General features: G+C 40.8%; 1 protein-coding gene across 1 annotated transcript; it reads right to left on the bottom strand.

Annotated features, from left to right (window-relative positions):
* Nucleotides 1–345: 345 nt before the first annotated feature.
* LOC134405603 (vomeronasal type-2 receptor 26-like) lies at nucleotides 346–16,862 on the bottom strand. The gene is made up of 7 exons (XM_063136844.1): nucleotides 16,702–16,862; nucleotides 14,337–14,501; nucleotides 11,262–11,553; nucleotides 8,843–9,646; nucleotides 5,112–5,339; nucleotides 2,736–2,862; nucleotides 346–1,247 (listed from the first exon to the last, which is right to left on the bottom strand). Exons 1-7 carry the CDS (start codon nucleotides 16,860–16,862, stop codon nucleotides 346–348), a joined length of 2,679 nt encoding a protein of 892 aa, XP_062992914.1.
* Between the last annotated feature and the right edge of the window lie 180 nt (nucleotides 16,863–17,042).

The raw sequence follows: 17,042 nt of genomic DNA, 5'->3' as shown, positions 1-17,042 counted from the left end.
GACTACCCCAGAGCCCAACAAGTGCCCAGCCACCATCTGCCCTGCCCGGGAGCCTCCATTGCTGTGCACAATGGAAGCTCTGGAAATTGTGTATTTCCTGAGCATGGCGGTTGAAAAGGCCTCATGTGCACGAAATTAAAAGTGTGAACAATGCCTTTAATCTTGTGTAAAGGGGGCCTTTACAGCTGTCATTTTCAGAAGGTAGAAGATATGCAACTTCTGGAGCCTCCATTATCCACAATAATGCACTGAGAATAGGGGCTTGCAGTGATGGCAGCTTAGCAAGTGTCCATCGAAGCCAAACATGAGTGTGTTCATCCATCCCTACCTAAAACAGGGCATATTTCAGGATTTCTTTCTGATTAGCTGTTCCCTGATGTTCAGCTCAGGCCTAAGCATAATAATGTAACATTTAGGCAAAAAGATACAACCCTGCAACCCAGCACTTGAGGCTATGATAGAAAAGATCTCCACAGCTACCATGTATTTTCCCTTGGTGCTCAGATAGGTGGGAACAAAGGATAACCACACACTGCAAAAGACCAACATGCTAAAAGTGATAAACTTGGCTTCGTTGAAACTGTCAGGCAACTTCCTGGCAAGGAAAGCTACTGTCAAGCTCAACATTGCCAGGAAGCCCATGTAGCCCAGGACACAGTAAAATAGATTCACTGACCCGTCGTTACATCCCAGTATAATTTCCTCAGTTCCTGAATGCATGTCCTCATCTGGGAATGGGGCAGAGGTTGCCAGCCACCCAGTACAGATGCCTACTTGGTTGAGAGAGCAGGAAAGCACAATGGAGCTGGCCAGCTCCTTCCCCAACCATTTCCTTATCCTGGATCCAGGCCTAGTGGACATGAAAGCCAGAACTACCATGATGGTTTTTGCCAGCACACATGAAACAGCCACTGAGAAGATGAGGCCAAAGGCTGTTTGTCGAAGGAGACATGTCACCTTCTGAGGACGACCAATGAATAGCAATGCACAAAGGAAACAGAGCAGGAGGGAGATGAGGAGAGTGTAGGTGAGGTTCCGGTTATTGGCTATGACTATGGGAGTATTGTGGTGCTTTATAAATGTCCCCAGCACCAGAGCTGTTATAAAAGAAAAGGAAAGAGCAAATGAGGCTAAACTGAGCCCCAAAGGTTCTTCAGAAGACAAGAAAGTTATTCTCTTTGGAATACAGAAATCTTGCTTTTTGCTTGGATAGTCTTTGGGTGAGCATTCCACACAGTCATTTGTATCTGAAAAAAGAAAAGAGGTGGTCTTCAGGTCACACACAAACATCCCTGAATCTCACACTTCAAAATATTCTCTATGAAAATTAATGGATATTGTTTCTACTCGTGATATGAAACATGGCAGGGGCTGGTTTAAAAATATAGCCTGTTTTACATGATCTTTATGTGGTAAATACGCCACAGTGGCTTATTTCCCCTACTGCACTTGTCAGTCCCTTGCTGGAGGATTTGCATAATCACCCTCCTTGGAATGACTTTTCAGGTCAATAAAACTCAGGAACTGGTGGCATGTTGCTTTGATTAACTTGCCAACCCAGGACACTAAAACACCCCATGAGTTCTGAGTGGTTTGTTAACCACAGTACCAAGCCACCATGAACATGTTCACACAATGTGGCAAGCTGCAATTGTGGCAAGGGCAATGATGCAAATTTTGCTGGCATGAGAACGGCATGCTTAGCGGGAGAAATTTGCCACTGTGACTTATTTCCTCCACCATGAATGCGCGAACTGGACTTTTGTCTTGTGCTTTAAGGATGAAAGTAAGCCAGCTGAGACAGTAAAGGCATGCTCCACTTCTCTAACATCTTTCACAACCAATGTTAAAGAACTGGGGGGAGGTGGGGATTGTTTGATTGACAAAACTGTCTACAGCTTTCATGTTGGAATGGAGGGAAGAGAAAAGGAAGGAAGGAAGGAGGGAAGGAAGGAACTACAGTTCTAGAATGTTCTATAGTCAGAAGGTTACAGGCTACTGAGATCAGGGATATCAACAAGCTACTCAGTAACCATCAATTTTATAGTGATTATACCAGCATCTTCCAAGAGCTATTCTTTACTAATACATATGAGATATTCCCGACTTTTCTGTTATTACCCTGTGGCTATTGGTGATTTTGCCTAGCAAACTGCCTGATTATCTCACTCGGTTAATGAGTTACTATAACTGAGGTCATTTCTACACAAGCCTAAAATCCTCCACTCTTACCAGGGCTTCAGCCTCCAGATTCAGGATTAAGATCCGCCACATGTTTCACCAGTATGGTTTTATCCAAGTTTTGTTTATTTCTGGACATGTTCTATATGTTCTATAGTTGGTGCTGCGATTTATTGTTGCAATATAGCAGGTTTCCTGAAATTCCGTGTAAATTTATCGTGCATCAAAGTGTAATATATTTTCTGTGTTGGGAACCAAGCTGTTATAATGTCCAGAATGCATTGGAGGGGATCCCTAGAGGTGAATGGCATTGTGTAAAATGTAACTCACCAATCATGAGCACACAATGAAAGCCTTGTGTAGAAATGCTCAAAGACCTGCAGCCGAAGATCCCTGCAAAATTCTTTCTGTTTTTGCAGCTTCCTTCCAGGCCCTCTTTAAACAACCTTTTGATCAATATTGAATAAAACTCTGCTATATGGATAATTTTATACATTGTTCTCTATTATAGTTATTCTTTTTATATATATAAATGTCTACAGTATATTTCTCACCCTCCTGGTTTGAAATCTTCCCTTCTGGACATGGGATGCAATCGTAGCAGCAAAATGGCTCCCCCTCCTTCATTTTCTTGTGAGAACCCGGTTGGCAACTCGCAGTACACTGAGAAAGAGGCCGAGACTATTTGGAAAATAGAAAAGAATCAATATAATGAAGTAGGGTGACCATATTTTGGAAACCAAAAAGGAGGACAACATGGTCGCCATGTTAAAATTATTTTTAAAAAATAATTTTAAAACCTCAAAATTTTTTAAAAATCCTAAAACTCAATGGATGGACGGATCTGTTTCAAACTTGGCATAGCTAAAGTCCTTGTTAAGAGCAATCATGGTGCCAAGTTTCATCTCTTTATCTTTAAAAATAACATATATTTTTTTAAAAAATTAAATCCTCAAATTTTAAAAAAATCCTAAAAATCAATGGATGAACAGAACTGTTTCAAATTTGGTATGGCTAAAGCTCTACCTAAAAGCTATCATGGTGCCAACTTTCATCTCTTTATCTTTAAAAATGACAATTTTAAAAATAATAATTTTAAAACCTCAATTTTAAAAAAAATTCTTTAAAAATCAATGGATTAACGGATCTGTATCAAATTTGGTAAGACTAAAGCCCTTCCTAAGAGCTACCATTGTGCCAAGTTTAATTACTTTATCTTAAAAAATGACAGAGTTATAAGCATTTTTGTTAATTCCCATTAGAGCTGCTCTTTGGGGAGAAATCCGGATTTCCCCTCCCCCCTCCCGGATTTGTCAACACAAAACCGGGCAAATCCGGGCAAATCCGGTCATATGGTCACCCTAAATGAAGGAATATGGATCTTGGAATCTTTAAGCTTTTATCCCCCGTCTGTATTTTACCCAGAAGATTCTTGGCCCAATTCCTCTTTAATCAGGCATTGAAGTGTTTTTAAACTTGTTATTTTTTTTAGATTCTCATTATTTTTAATTTGTTATTTTGTTGAAATATTGAATAAAAACAATTTTAAATATTCTAATGCTTATGATTGCCTTTTTTTACTGTTATTCTGTTGTTGATGATGATTACGATATCGTTTTTCATCTTTAACATTTAATCCCACCCTGAGGGCATTTACCAGTATGAACATTAAATTGTAATAAATTAAATAAATTTCAGAAATGCTTGAACAGACCCAATAGGGAATACTTGATGTGCTATAATTTCTTGGGATTTTTCTTTATTGTAACAATGGGTATTGTTTTATTAGTAATTCTTAACAATAACTATTTATTACTTGTTAAACTTAAAAACTGGTTAAACTGGTTAAACTTATAAAATTAAATAAAATGAAACAATAAGTGACATTTTCTGGATTGCATTTTCCTATGCCTGATTGCAGGAATTCAATTTGGGCTATGTAAATACCAATGTCACTACATTTCTCATGAAAGTCTTTCCCAGAACACCTATGTTCTATACCCTTCCTAAGTTCCATAAACATGGATTTTCACCTCCCTGCAGACCAATTATTTCAAGATACAGCTCCTTGTTAGAACCATTATTTCAATATATAGACTCCTTTCTCTTGCCAGCTGTAATTTCTTCAACATCATGTATTAAAGATACTAGACATTTTACTCAACAGATTAAGGATCTTAGTATGAAGTCTACCATGTTTTTGATTATCATGGGTACCAGATCAACTGTACAAGAACTAAGGAATTCCTGCTCTGGAGAAAATCTTCTCACCCATTTTCTTATGGATTTATTTTATATCATTTCAAAACACATTTTTTTAATGTGATGCATTGTTGTTATTTTTGTTGTTGTTGTTTTACCGATTAAAGGAGTGGCAATGGGCAGCTCAGTTGCCCCTAGTATTGCTAATGTTTTTATGCAAGCATTAGAAAATTCTATTTTTCTGATCACATCCATCAATCCGTACAAGAAGTACTTTAAAGTGTATGAAGAGTATAGTGATGATGTCTTTGTTACATTCACACAAAGTGCTGATGTCAACCATTTTTTTCTTTGGAGTAATTCCACTGATGGCAATATGAAATTCAGATCTCATCTACAACACACAGGATATTCCACTATGAAAGTGGTATGGAAGTGGTATGAAAGTGGTATATAAAAGGCAGGAGCTACACTACTTCTTTATAGCAGTATTGAAGTGCACTGACAACTGTTGGGACCCATTGACACAGACCATATACCAATTTCATACTCCTTTCATGGTGTTATATCCTGCTTGGTGTAGAGGTGTAATGGGCCCCAACAGTTGTCATTGAACTTCAATACCACTATTAAACAGTAGTGTTGCTCCTGCCTTTTATATATGACTTTCATACTGCTTTCAGGTAAACTCAGTGTCTCTTTAAAAATAGCTGACATTTGGAGCCTACCTTATTAAACCAGCCATTCCATGTTATGGCATCTTCATCAATGGTGAACACTTGACCTATAGGAGCCTCGGGATCCACTCTACCTACTTTCACCCTATGAAATGATTGGTTGGAAAAAATCATCCAGTTGATCACATCCAATCCAGAGACTAGTTCCCCATTCTGGTTGAAGGAAACTTTGTCTCCCACACTGTTGTTAAATGAGACCCATTTTAGAAATGGTTGGAGCTAGAATGAAAAAGAAAAGGCAGGATTTAGAAAAGACTGAATTTATTTTTATTTATTATTTATTTATTACATTTTTATACCGCCCAATAGCCGAAGCTCTCTGGGTGGTTCACAAAAATAAAAACCATCATAAAACAACCAACAAGTTAAAAACACTAATACAAAATACAATATAAAAATATAAATTTAGGTTTTTAAGTGACAAAAGGACATAACTTGAAACCAGCATCTAGCATCTGCAACCATTTTTAATCTTTACTTTAGAGTAAAGGCTCCAATCTTGATCTTAAAAGTCCTCTACCCTCATGCTATGGGTCTGATCCAGATCAGTCCTCCTGCACGTTCTGTAGAGCAGAAATTGGGGGATGGGAAGTGTAGCTGCTCGATATGTATTTAAAGTAATGTCTATTTTGGCATTCAAATTGCACCTGAAGAATGGGGTTCTGTCTGGCTTATTTTTCAGCTGAGTGAAGGCCATGGCTGGCCCTAGGATAAATAGTACACTGGCCAAGGAGTGCCTTTGGTGGCCAGTCACCTCATTAGTCAATATATCAGGGCCACACAGAGGATTTATGGGGGCTCGGACCTTGAGCAGTACAAGTTTTTTTAAAAATGAAATTAAAGATAAAAAATTGAAACTTGGCAGCATGATAGCATTTAAGTAGGGCTTCAGGCATGCCAAGTTGGGAGCGGATCGGTTCATGCCTTGATTTTTAGGGTGGTTTTTTTTTTTTTTTAAAGGCAACATTTTTAAAAATCCTAAGAATGAAGGCATGAACCAATGTGATTCCAACTTGGCATGGCTCAATTCTTGCAAAGGCTGAATTTCCATCCCTAGATATTTACTCAAAGTAAGACCCATTGGAATTCCTTGGTTCTTGAAAAGCAACATACTTGCTTTTAGGTTTGCCAGTCTCAGCACTCTATGTGTGCTATGAATGCCTGCTCTGTCTGTCCCTATAGTTTCCTGCAAGGCCCAGCCAGGGGAGGCCAGGAAATTAAACCCACGGGTGGAGGGTGGGATTCCATCAAGTTCATCTGACATCAGGTGCTATAGAACATGCACCTTCCAGGTGTGTTGAGGCTGGATTTGTGGCAGAATCAGCCAGGCAATTTTAGGGCCTGTTAGCCCACAGGAGCACCTGCCTCATAAAGCAAATGGCCACATGAAAACTGTTACAATATCTGCTACTTCATTTGTCTTTCATAGTTTGTGATCCAGACTTCTTCAGAAGGGGGAAAAGCGCTATGTGGTTGGGGTCAGTCTAAATAATCTCCCTGGGTCCCTTACTAAGTGGCTCTGATAGCAAAGAGATGGAGGATTTTCCCCCAACTCTGGGCCTTGCTAGACCAGGGCAAAGCAGTGCGAAGCCCGGGCTTGTTCCTGTTCATCCAGATGACGCACAGGGGATCCCGGGCTCAGGCAGGAGTCAAACCTCCCTGGCCCTGAGGTAACCAGCACTGATTGTAGCCCGATATTTCCCATGATCTCGGGCTGAGCCCAAGACTGTGGGTGTGTAGCCTGATCTGCCGCTTTTCCCGTCAACTGCATTTACTCATGAGTAGCCCAGAAAAGTGGTGGATGGCACGCAGCACTCCAAAGGAGCATTGTGGCCATCAGGGCGGGGTGGGGAGATGGGGGAAAACAAAGCCATGGGGGATGGGAGGGAAACTGGAGATCACGGGTGGGGGATGCGGGGAAACCAGAGATCGTGGATGGGGGATGGGGGAAACCAGAGATCGCAGGCGGATGATGGGGGAAACCAGAGATTGCGGGCGGAGGATGAGGGAAAACCAGAGATTGCGGGCGGGGGACGGGGAAAACCGGAGATCAAGGGCGGGGGATGGGGAAAACCAGAGATCACGGGCGTGGATGGGGGGAAACCGGAGATTGCGGGTGGGGGATGGGGGAAAACTGGAGATCGCGGGTGGGGGATGGGGGAAACCAGAGATCGTGGGGGGGGGGGCGGAACCAGAGATCACAGTCATGGGAATTGTGGCCAGGGGGCGAAATCGGGGCCGGAGGAGCAGGGAACCCTTTGTTTTTTAAAAAACCACCTACCTTAGTCACCTCCTGCACACCCGGCCCCTTTGAGACCTTAAACAAAATGGCCGATGCGATGGGGCTTTCCTTTACCCTGTCACGTCTGCCGTGTGGAAAGGAGTGACAGCCCACACTACTTCTAGCACAGACTGGCCCCTCCTCCCACATGGATTCTCCGGTAGATCTAGCAAGGCCCTCTGTTAGCCTTGAAGTTGAAAACAGATTTTATAACATAAGCAGGAAAACAGTGAATACAACAAAGTGTTTGAAGCGTTCAACTTTATATCAGTATTGACCAAACTCTTAGAAACAATGGACAGGAGCACTATGTGTATATGGGGGGCAGGGGGGTTCAAAGGAATTCTAAGGAATTAAAAGGAATTCCAAGGAGAGATCTAAAGACCAGGTGATTATGGATCCAGAAGGCTGAAAGAGATATCTCCTGAGTTGTACACCCTGCTTCACCAGTAAGCAAAAAAGCAAGCTGGCCTTGTTAAAAGAGAGCCCAAAAGACTCTCAAAAAGCCCAAGGAAAACATGTTCCAAAAGAGAAAAGAGAACTCTTCTTCTCTTGAAAGGGAAGCAAGAACCAAGCTGAGTCTGTTTCTCAGAAAGCCAGGGCTACTTATAAACTAAAGTTTCAATCCCATTCAATCCCATAGCTTCCTTGTGGTAGTGTCTGAAACCAGGCTACTTAGTGGTTAAAGCAAAACCCAACAATCATAAGGAATGATGATTCCATTATGGAAATGACTGCAAGAGGAGCCAGGTGGCCATTATATTTTCATCATACATCTATCTGAGGCAGGAGGGAGGGGGACAGCGATGCTACTGAGCATGGGTGAAGCAAGTCTCTGTATTCAATCTAATGGGGCAAAAAAAATTATTAAAAATGAACGGAAGGGAATTTAAAAAAAGAAGAAAATCCATTCCACCAACTAGAAGAAAGGAGGAAGAAGACCCCCTCACTGCATTAATTACTAAGGATTTTCTGACTTCTGAAATCATGAGGAAATATCCTTGCCAGGCTATGTTATCAGTGTCATTTTGATTCGCAGAGGGGTTTTCTTTTCTTTTGTACTTTAAACTGCCCTAACTCCCTCAATCTTCTTGAAATTTTCCAGGTATGTAAAACAAACATTTCTTTCTGGCACATGTACATTTCAGCAAAATTGGTGAAACATTTTCCATTTGATGAACTTTAGAATGACACCCCCCAATTACTGCTTCATAATGGAGGAATGCAGAATCTACTCATTGCCCTTAACTACATGGGCACTGCAGTGTCCATGTAAATTCTCAAAGCACCAAGAAGAAAGAATAATGACTGACTGATATAAGGACTCCTCTATTATTTCTAGTTGGGGCAAAGGAAGGAAGATGAAAACGTTACGAAGACTTTGGGGAGAATAAAACATAACATACATTGCCCTGTTATATGAGGAACTTGATCCCATTACCTGCCCAAATTGTAGATTCTGAAATGTGGGTTCTACTCCATCCATCATTGCACCATGTTCAGCTCTAGAAGTGGACATGGCATGATGTAGGGCATGGGCCACCACATAGACAGCATTGTAGATGCTATAGCTGTGTCCAATTGTGCTCATTTCAAACAAAGATCCAGGAAGGCTCTCCAGCTTCTCCTCCCCTGTGCAAATGTCCACATCTGCCCTGCCCACAATACTATTTGGGAATACACAGCCAAAGGCCTGTTGCCAGAAATCTCTAATAAAACCATCTTTTTTAGAGCTAGAAAGGTTTCTGCTCTTAAGAAACTGCTGAAATCCTGGTAGGTTGCTGGAGTGGATCCTGAGGGATATCGCTCCATTGAACATTTCAGTGTCCCAATTCCTTTGTAGGAAAACAGAAGTGAACTCCATCTGGGCTGTTACTATCCATACTTTCCCTATTACTTCCTTTGTCATGACCTCTTGTTCTGATAGATATGGAAAGAAGAGAAAAATGAACATGGAATAAGATTCTCCATGGACTACCACTACATTGGCTTTGCTGTCCTTCACTTTATCACGTATTTTTGCCCCCTGTAGAAATTTGTCACTCATTTTAGTGTCGAAGCCTAATTTTGGGATTCTTTCTATGAAGGCAAAACAGACACCCCTCTTAGAAAACAGTGGAATGACTACTTGTAGAAATCTTTCTCCATTATCGTTATCCATAACACCAATCCCAATCCATTTCCACCGGAACTGGAGAAGCAAAGACAGAATCCCCTGATACTGAAGAGCTTCCTGTGGGGCCAACTGGTAAAAGGGAAGTCCTGGAGTTTTAGTGTTCATCACGGGAGCAGGACCATAAATGAGCTAAGGAGAGATTTTGGGTAGAAGGAAAGGAAATAATAAATGGAGTCATTTCCTTATTATATTTTAAAAATATACATACAAATAATGGGCATGTTTGGGAAGAAACTGCTTGGGTAGATGGCAGGCTGATCTAAGAGAATACTGATCGTATGGCCAGCTAGCAAATTCAAGGATAAAGGTCTCAGTGGAAGGATACTACATTATGATATAAGTTCTTTCTAGGGGCATACTTAAGAGTTAAACCTATTAATTCAATAGAACGTAAAGAAATCCAGATTGGCTTCCATCCCATAAGTTTCAATGTGTCTAATTTCAGTATGACTCAAAACTCCATCCCACAAGAGTTTTATTGCATGCTCATTATTGGGCACTCACAGAGTTTGCTCAGGTCCCCCATGAGACATAGGGCTCATCTACACCAAGCAGGATATTCCAGTGTGAAAGCAGAATATAAAAGGCAGGTGCCACACTACTTTTTTTATAGCAGTATTGAAGTTCACTGACAACTGTTGGGGCCAATTGACACATACCATATACTGCTTTCATACCACTTTCATGGTGTTACATCCTGCTTGGTGTAGATGTGTCCTAGGCCCCAACAGTTGACAGCGCACTTCAGTACCACTATTAAAGCAGTAGTGTTGATCCTGCAGTGCACTTCAATACTACTATAAAGCAGTAGTGTGGCTCCTGCCTTTTATATACCGCTTTCATACTGGAATATCCTGCTTGGTATAGATGAGCCCATAGTCTGCCTCCCGTGTGCCTTCCACCCCTTCTAGCCTTCCTTGTGTGACAGAAAAAGCCTTCTTTAAGTCCGATGTTTTTTTAAACTCGGAATTGCTGCTCGCTGCTGCTGTGTACAGGTGAAGCAGCACCATTAGAACAGCGGACTCAATGGGTCTCATGCTCATGGTGTACTTCCGCTTTTGAAAGAGGAAGTAACTGAGGAATGGAAACAACTCTGAAGAAGCAAAGGTAGGAAGCGTGTTAACCCCTGGTGTGATGGAGCTCTCAGTCTGATTCCAATTTATTGTTGAGTAAAACAGAGAGAAAGAGCATTGCTTCTGCTGTCATGCACTCATCTGTCTCCACAAAAGTTGTCACCTCAGGAGATTCTGTCAAAAAACTGGAAGGATCCCATGGGCCAAACAACATGTTGTATTATTTCCTACATTGTCCCACAGGCTGAATTTGCATAAAGGGGAGCTCCCATGAGCTCCAGTGTTGTGAGTGTGTGAGTGTGTGTGTGCAGGGGGACAGGTAATGGTTTTCCTTACTACCAGGATTGCAATGGAGCTACGTCATGCAGAATTGGAATCTGCATACAGAGTTATAAATACAAATGCAATGAGTAGTATCCTACAGTGCCTATGTACCAATTAGGAACTATGTCAGAGCGAAAATGCATTAAGAAGTTAAATGTTAAAAATACTGAATGGCTTAAATGTGACTTTTGAAATTATAGCAATGTTCTGCTATTTCAGCTCCACGTCTATCCAATGAGGGAAGAGAGAGCATTGTTGAAGATTCTCATGCTCCCCAAATAACCTACCTGTGGAGTCTTATAGGTATCCAAGATATTTGCCACATATAGGGAGATTTCAGCATCCAGTCCCCCAATAACTGCTGTTAGTGTATTCTGGATATCACATACATAGTTAGGTACAACATTTTCCAGTGCAGTCAACAGTAGCATTGAGGCATGATAGGTCCTCCTTGCATTGTCATAGCTATCATAGATATGGAAGCCCAAGGTGACATTGGGTAAGATCTGAGGATTTTCATTGATTTCTTTTACTGCAAATGCCAAGGCCAAGATGTGCTGGTAATGCTTAGGAAATACCCTACAACAAAAGTTGCATTCTGTAATGGCAGGATATTGCACACATACATGAGAACTACAAGTTCAACCGCAGCTTTTAAAGCTCAACTAAAAACTTTTCTTTTTCCTAAAGCTTTTAAAACTTGATGTTGTGCAGACTTCTACTGTTACTTTCTACTGTTAGTTTTACCCTACCCTGTGCCTGCTTACCCTACCCTGTACCTGTTTGCATTCTCTTCCCCTCCTTATTGTTTTACTATGATTTTATTAGATTGTAAGCCTATGCGGCAGGGTCTTGCTATTTACTGTTTTACTCTGTACAGCACCATGTACACTGATGGTGCTATATAAATAAATAAATAAATAAATAATAATAATAATTAATTATTGCCACTGTGTTCCACAACACCATCATTTGTCATATCACAGCATGTGAATGCAATCGTTCTTGTACTCTTAAGTCCAAGGTTTGCCTACACTAAGAAAACACACACACCAAACTTTAGCAATGCTCATCTTCAGCACATCACTGTACCTGTCATTTCTGGGGAAGGTACCTTTTTATAGAAGGGATTTTTTATACTGTGAGTCAACATTATTTGAAAGCGCTCTTTAAGAGCTACAGAAATATACTGTGTTACATCCAGACTAAGTCATACTTGGAGAAGTCCTATTGAAATCTATGGAACAAGTTAGGCATGATTTATGTCAATGATCAAATTGTATTGAATAAGAGGGGGAAATAGGTTGGAACCTGATTTACTCAAATTAGACCAAATGAAATCAGTGGGACTTAAATTAGTCATGACTAACTTGAATTCGATTAATTTCAATTGTTATGCTTGGAGGTTGAGTAGATCTAGTTTCAATGCAATGAGTTTTCCTGTAAAGAATGCTGAATGGGGTGTGGCAGCATTCATACAGTCAGTGTATGTGATTGCATGTGGATGCATGATTTTCTGTGGATTACTTGACAATGATTAGGTGAGGCCTGAATATATTAATCATTCATTGCATCATAAGGTGTTTCAAAGAAGGTAAAATATCCAAATGGAAGTAAGATATCCAAATGGAAGTACTTCCCCCTGCCCCAAATCCTCTAAATGTATGTATTTATATTCTTTATTGTAGTTAACAGACATGATTTAGAGATCTAGATGAGACCTAGAGTGTCATCACAAAGGGGGAAATTGCATTTGCTTACCGTTGCTTCTCTGCCTGCATGTTTTCCCTCATTGCTTCCTCTTTTGAAACAGGAAGTAAACAACTTGCACGTGGCCAATTCTGTGGGTGTTTATAATCCTGCTGCTTCTCCTGCACAGAGCAGGAGATAGCAGCAACTTCCATCTTTAAAAATAAGTCGGACTTAATGGGGTGATTTTTGTCATGTGAAAAAGGCTAGAAGGTGTGGGAGGCGCACAGGAGGCAGATGAAGACATGAGATGGACCTGCAAACATCTGTGAGTTCCAGTAATGACTGAGCAATAAAACACTCATCTGATGGAGCTCTTAGACATCTTCAACCAAAACATAAAGTTCTGCAAAGATAATTGATGTAAGCTTTCCATTATGAAATCACTCATAGTTTCATTTTTGACATTGCCGCTAATAGGGTGACCCTTTGAAAAGGAGGGCAGGGCTCCTGTACCTTTAACAGCTGCATAGAAAAGGGAATTTCAGCAAGTGTTATTTGTATGCATGTCGCACCTGGTGAAATTCCCTCTTCATCACCACAGTTAAAGTTGCAGGAGCTATACTGCAGCTATACTGTGACCAGATGGCAGGGCACCTGCAGCTTTAACTATGGTGATGAAGAGGAAATTTCATCAGCTCCCCATACATACAAAGGACACCTGCTGAAATTCCCTTTTCAATACAACTGTTAAAGATACAGGAGCCCTGTCCTCCTTTTCATAGGGTCACCCTACCTCTAACAACAAGAATAACAACTTAAGTTGCTGGAGCAAATGATACTGATGGTGTTGTTATCTCTTTAAAAAAGTTACAAATAAAATTTGGCTGGTCTGTCTGGTAATGTAACCAATAAGGGAGAACCAATTGGCTGCCAACCTAATTAACAATTGTACAAACAAGTTTGTATTCCGCAGACACCACTTCCTGATTGTTACATGGATGTGCCTTCTGAGGCAAGGAAACACCACTCTATCCTCCTAAAGTATTGAGACAGTGGCACATCTAATCAGGCTGTACAATGTTTAAGAAATTGCAAATTGCAGCTAACTGAAAACCATTTTGATTAGGAATACCCAAGGAACATGAGGAGCACATTGCACAGGCCTGAGGGGGAAAGTCTTGGAAAGAAATAACACAGGGCTTCTGTCTTATTTACAATAGATACTGTAGAAAAGTGTCCATTCTGAAAAAGAAATAGGGGTGACTGCACAATCAAAAGAGCTCTTCAACAAAGGACTTTGGCAACTAGATTCAGGGAAAGAAGGAACCAACTGAAATATATTATTCTTAAACTTAAACTTTAAGGCAGCCATCAAAGCACTGACACCCGAAGCCTGTTATTTATATCTGATACCATTAATATAGCTGCATTTGAACCATATTGTGGGATGTGTAACTTGGGCACCATTAAATACTAAAGACACTCCCTTAATCCATATAGCAGCTGTATAAGGGAACCAAAACATTATCAGAGAATTCAAATGTTTAACAGCTGCTGGAACAACGTATACCTGTTTTCTACAGCCCAATCCAATAAGCCCCTGTTCTACAGCTTTTTGAATTTCTAATACTCTGATCATGGAAATAAAACAAACGAACAACAGTCCTTACACAAGTCTATCCAGCATTTCTGGAGGGGGTTCTTCAGTGAAGGCTGTTGGGCTGGAGACAAGGAGGCCATAAGTAGTAATGCCACCAATGATGAAGTCTCCTGACTGATGATACCTGTGAAATGGAGGGTTAGGTTTCCTGACCCCACAGTTGTCAGTGTGAGCTCTGCACACCATGCAAACAAGCAGTATCAGCATCAAGTCGACCATGGTATAATAGAAGTGGTAGTATAGTTGTTTGTTTTATTGCATTGACAACCAGTCATTCGCGAAACAGTTTCCTTATCTGTATCTAAGATCCTTGCCTATTCATAGGTCCTCTTTCTACCTCTTAATGTTACTGGTGATATTTATGACATCCTTTGGAATTAGTTTTGCAAGTGACTCCTAAATTCTATGGTGGATTTGAGAATCAGCAGAATTAATCACTACCCTTTAGCTAACTTAAGAGGAGACTAATTACAAAATAATTACTGATGAAAGCATGTTTGTCACATCGGAACAATATTCCCGCCCAACATAATAGATTGCAAGGGACCATATGTCTTGGGATGGCCAACATAATTTGTTGGTTTTTTTACTAATAAATTCATAAGAGAAATAATAGAATTTGGTCTGGAATCAGAGACAAAATGAATATGTTTGATGATAGGCCTGACCATCTTGAGAATATGACCTTGATCAATTTAGCCAGCAATCCTATATCAGTGAATAAGTCCCATTGATCCCAATAGGATTTACTTCAGGATAGACATGCAGAGGTATATGTTGTTAATCTGTGGGGTGAAAAATAAAATCTCACTGTGCAGTCCTATGCATGTTTACTCAGAAGTGAGACCCACAGTTTTTAATGGGCCTTATTACCCAAGATGTCTATTTAGGATTGCAGCCTTAGATAACACAGAAAAATCCCTTAAAATGAGCTGGATGCTAGACAACTGTGAGCTAGAATTTAAGAAAACTGACCGAACTTTATTTCAATGCGTAGTGTAGAAGGAAATTTCAGGAAATAGGACATGTGTTATACCTTTCATATAATGCTTTAGGTAGTGTGTGTCAAATAGAAATCTTTTGCTCAATTATAATTTTTACTTCTTAAGTATTTTTTTTCACACAGGAAATATTTATCCTTTTAATAACACTCAACCTGTTTTTGTTTGTTTCTGCAACATGTAACATCCTTTCAGTGCCCACTGACAAACGTAGTCTTTCCTACAGGCTTTCTCTTGATTTTAACTTAGCTGATTTTATATTGTCTTAAAAAAAACCTTTTATCTTTTTTAATTTATATCTACTTGTTTTATTTTATGGTTCTAATTGCAGGCTTTCAGGAAGGTTTTAAAAACATTTTATTTGACCATGGTCTTCGCATGTTATTGCTGCTTATTTATTTATTTATTACGTTTTTATACCACCAAGTAGCCAAAGCTCTCTGGGCAGTTCTTGGTTAACTATCCCTCTGCCCAAGTGCTTTAGCTGGACCATACCCAGCAAGATTGACTGTGCCAGCAAGTCAATTCACTCAAGTCACATTGACCTTCATCCCCTTAGCTCTCCTCCTGTCCCCAATCTGTCCTTGCCTTTATCCTGGTGTTTATCTACCCTAAAAGTGTGGGAATTTTACCCACATATTTCCCATCCAACCTTCTCTTTGGTGGCAGTCCACAACCAAAGAGGTAGGATATTGCTTATACAGTGCTACATGGGCATAGGAATCAGCACAGGTGGGTTATACCTTAGATTCCTGTTTGAGTTGAACATGATGCCCCAGCCAAGGAAGATGGTGCCCACATGTGCATGGCAAAGGAGGCTGCATCACATCTAGACAAAACGGGTGGGGCCAGCAAGGACAGGGCCTATGGGACAGCGCTGCCAACTGATGCTCCAGGAAGGCCAGAGTGTCTGCTCTCAAGGGCACAGCCCAGGCACCCAGTAATGGTGTGCACAGCAACAGAGGCGCCCGCATTACACTCAACAATGTGGGGAGCACTGGCCAGGATGTGGCCCAAGAGATGGCGACAGCCATCCACCCTGAGACATTGGAACTGCTCTGAGAGCAATGGCCCACACACAGATGGCTTTACCAAATTGAAACTTATACAGTTACAACTAATTAATAGAAACTAACAAAAGTTAAGAAAAAAGTGTTATTGAAATGCACTGATAACTGTTGGGGCATTGGACACATTCCATGTACTTCTGTGACTTATATGACAGATTTATATAACAGCAACAGCAAGGGAAAGTGTGACAACTTTTCTATGTCTGTGCTTTCACCCATACACACACTCCCACAAGCACATATCTGGACTTGAATAAAAATTTACCCTAGAACTAGGGATGTCGTGGGCACACAACTTTCTCACATCTCTTCCCAGGCCCCAGCTCGTTGACCCATGATGTGTTTGCAAGCCTGCTGTTCGACTACCCCAGAGCCCAACAAGTGCCCAGCCACCCTCTGCCCTGCCCGGGAGCCTCCATTACTGTGCACAATGGAAGCTCTGGAAATTGTGTATTTCCTGAGCATGGCGGTTGAAAAGGCCTCATGTGCACGAAATTAAAAGTGTGAACAATGCTTTTAATCTTGTGTAAAGGGGGCCTTTACAGCTGTCATTTACAGAAGGTAGAAGATATGCAACTTCTGGAGCCTCCATTATCCACAATAATGGGCTCACAGCCCCATCAGGCACTCACTGACCTGCAAAGA

Source organism: Elgaria multicarinata, chromosome 11, assembly GCF_023053635.1.
Source record: "Elgaria multicarinata webbii isolate HBS135686 ecotype San Diego chromosome 11, rElgMul1.1.pri, whole genome shotgun sequence".
NCBI classification, from domain to species: Eukaryota; Metazoa; Chordata; class Lepidosauria; order Squamata; family Anguidae; genus Elgaria; species Elgaria multicarinata.
This window is presented reverse-complemented; position numbering and strand designations above follow the sequence as displayed.

What these genes read in the sequence shown, in the direction of transcription:
- LOC134405603 (XM_063136844.1), bottom strand. Translation starts at nt 16,862, where the DNA reads ATGCTCAGGAAATACACAATTTCCAGAGCTTCCATTGTGCACAGTAAT. An exon ending in GCTGGGGCCTGGGAAGAGAT is followed by an intron (nt 14,502 to 16,701) that starts GTGAGAAAGTTG and finishes CATGGTGTGCAG; the next exon opens with AGCTCACACTGACAACTGTG. An exon ending in GGAATGGCTGGTTTAATAAG is followed by an intron (nt 2,863 to 5,111) that starts GTAGGCTCCAAA and finishes TTTTCCAAATAG; the next exon opens with TCTCGGCCTCTTTCTCAGTG.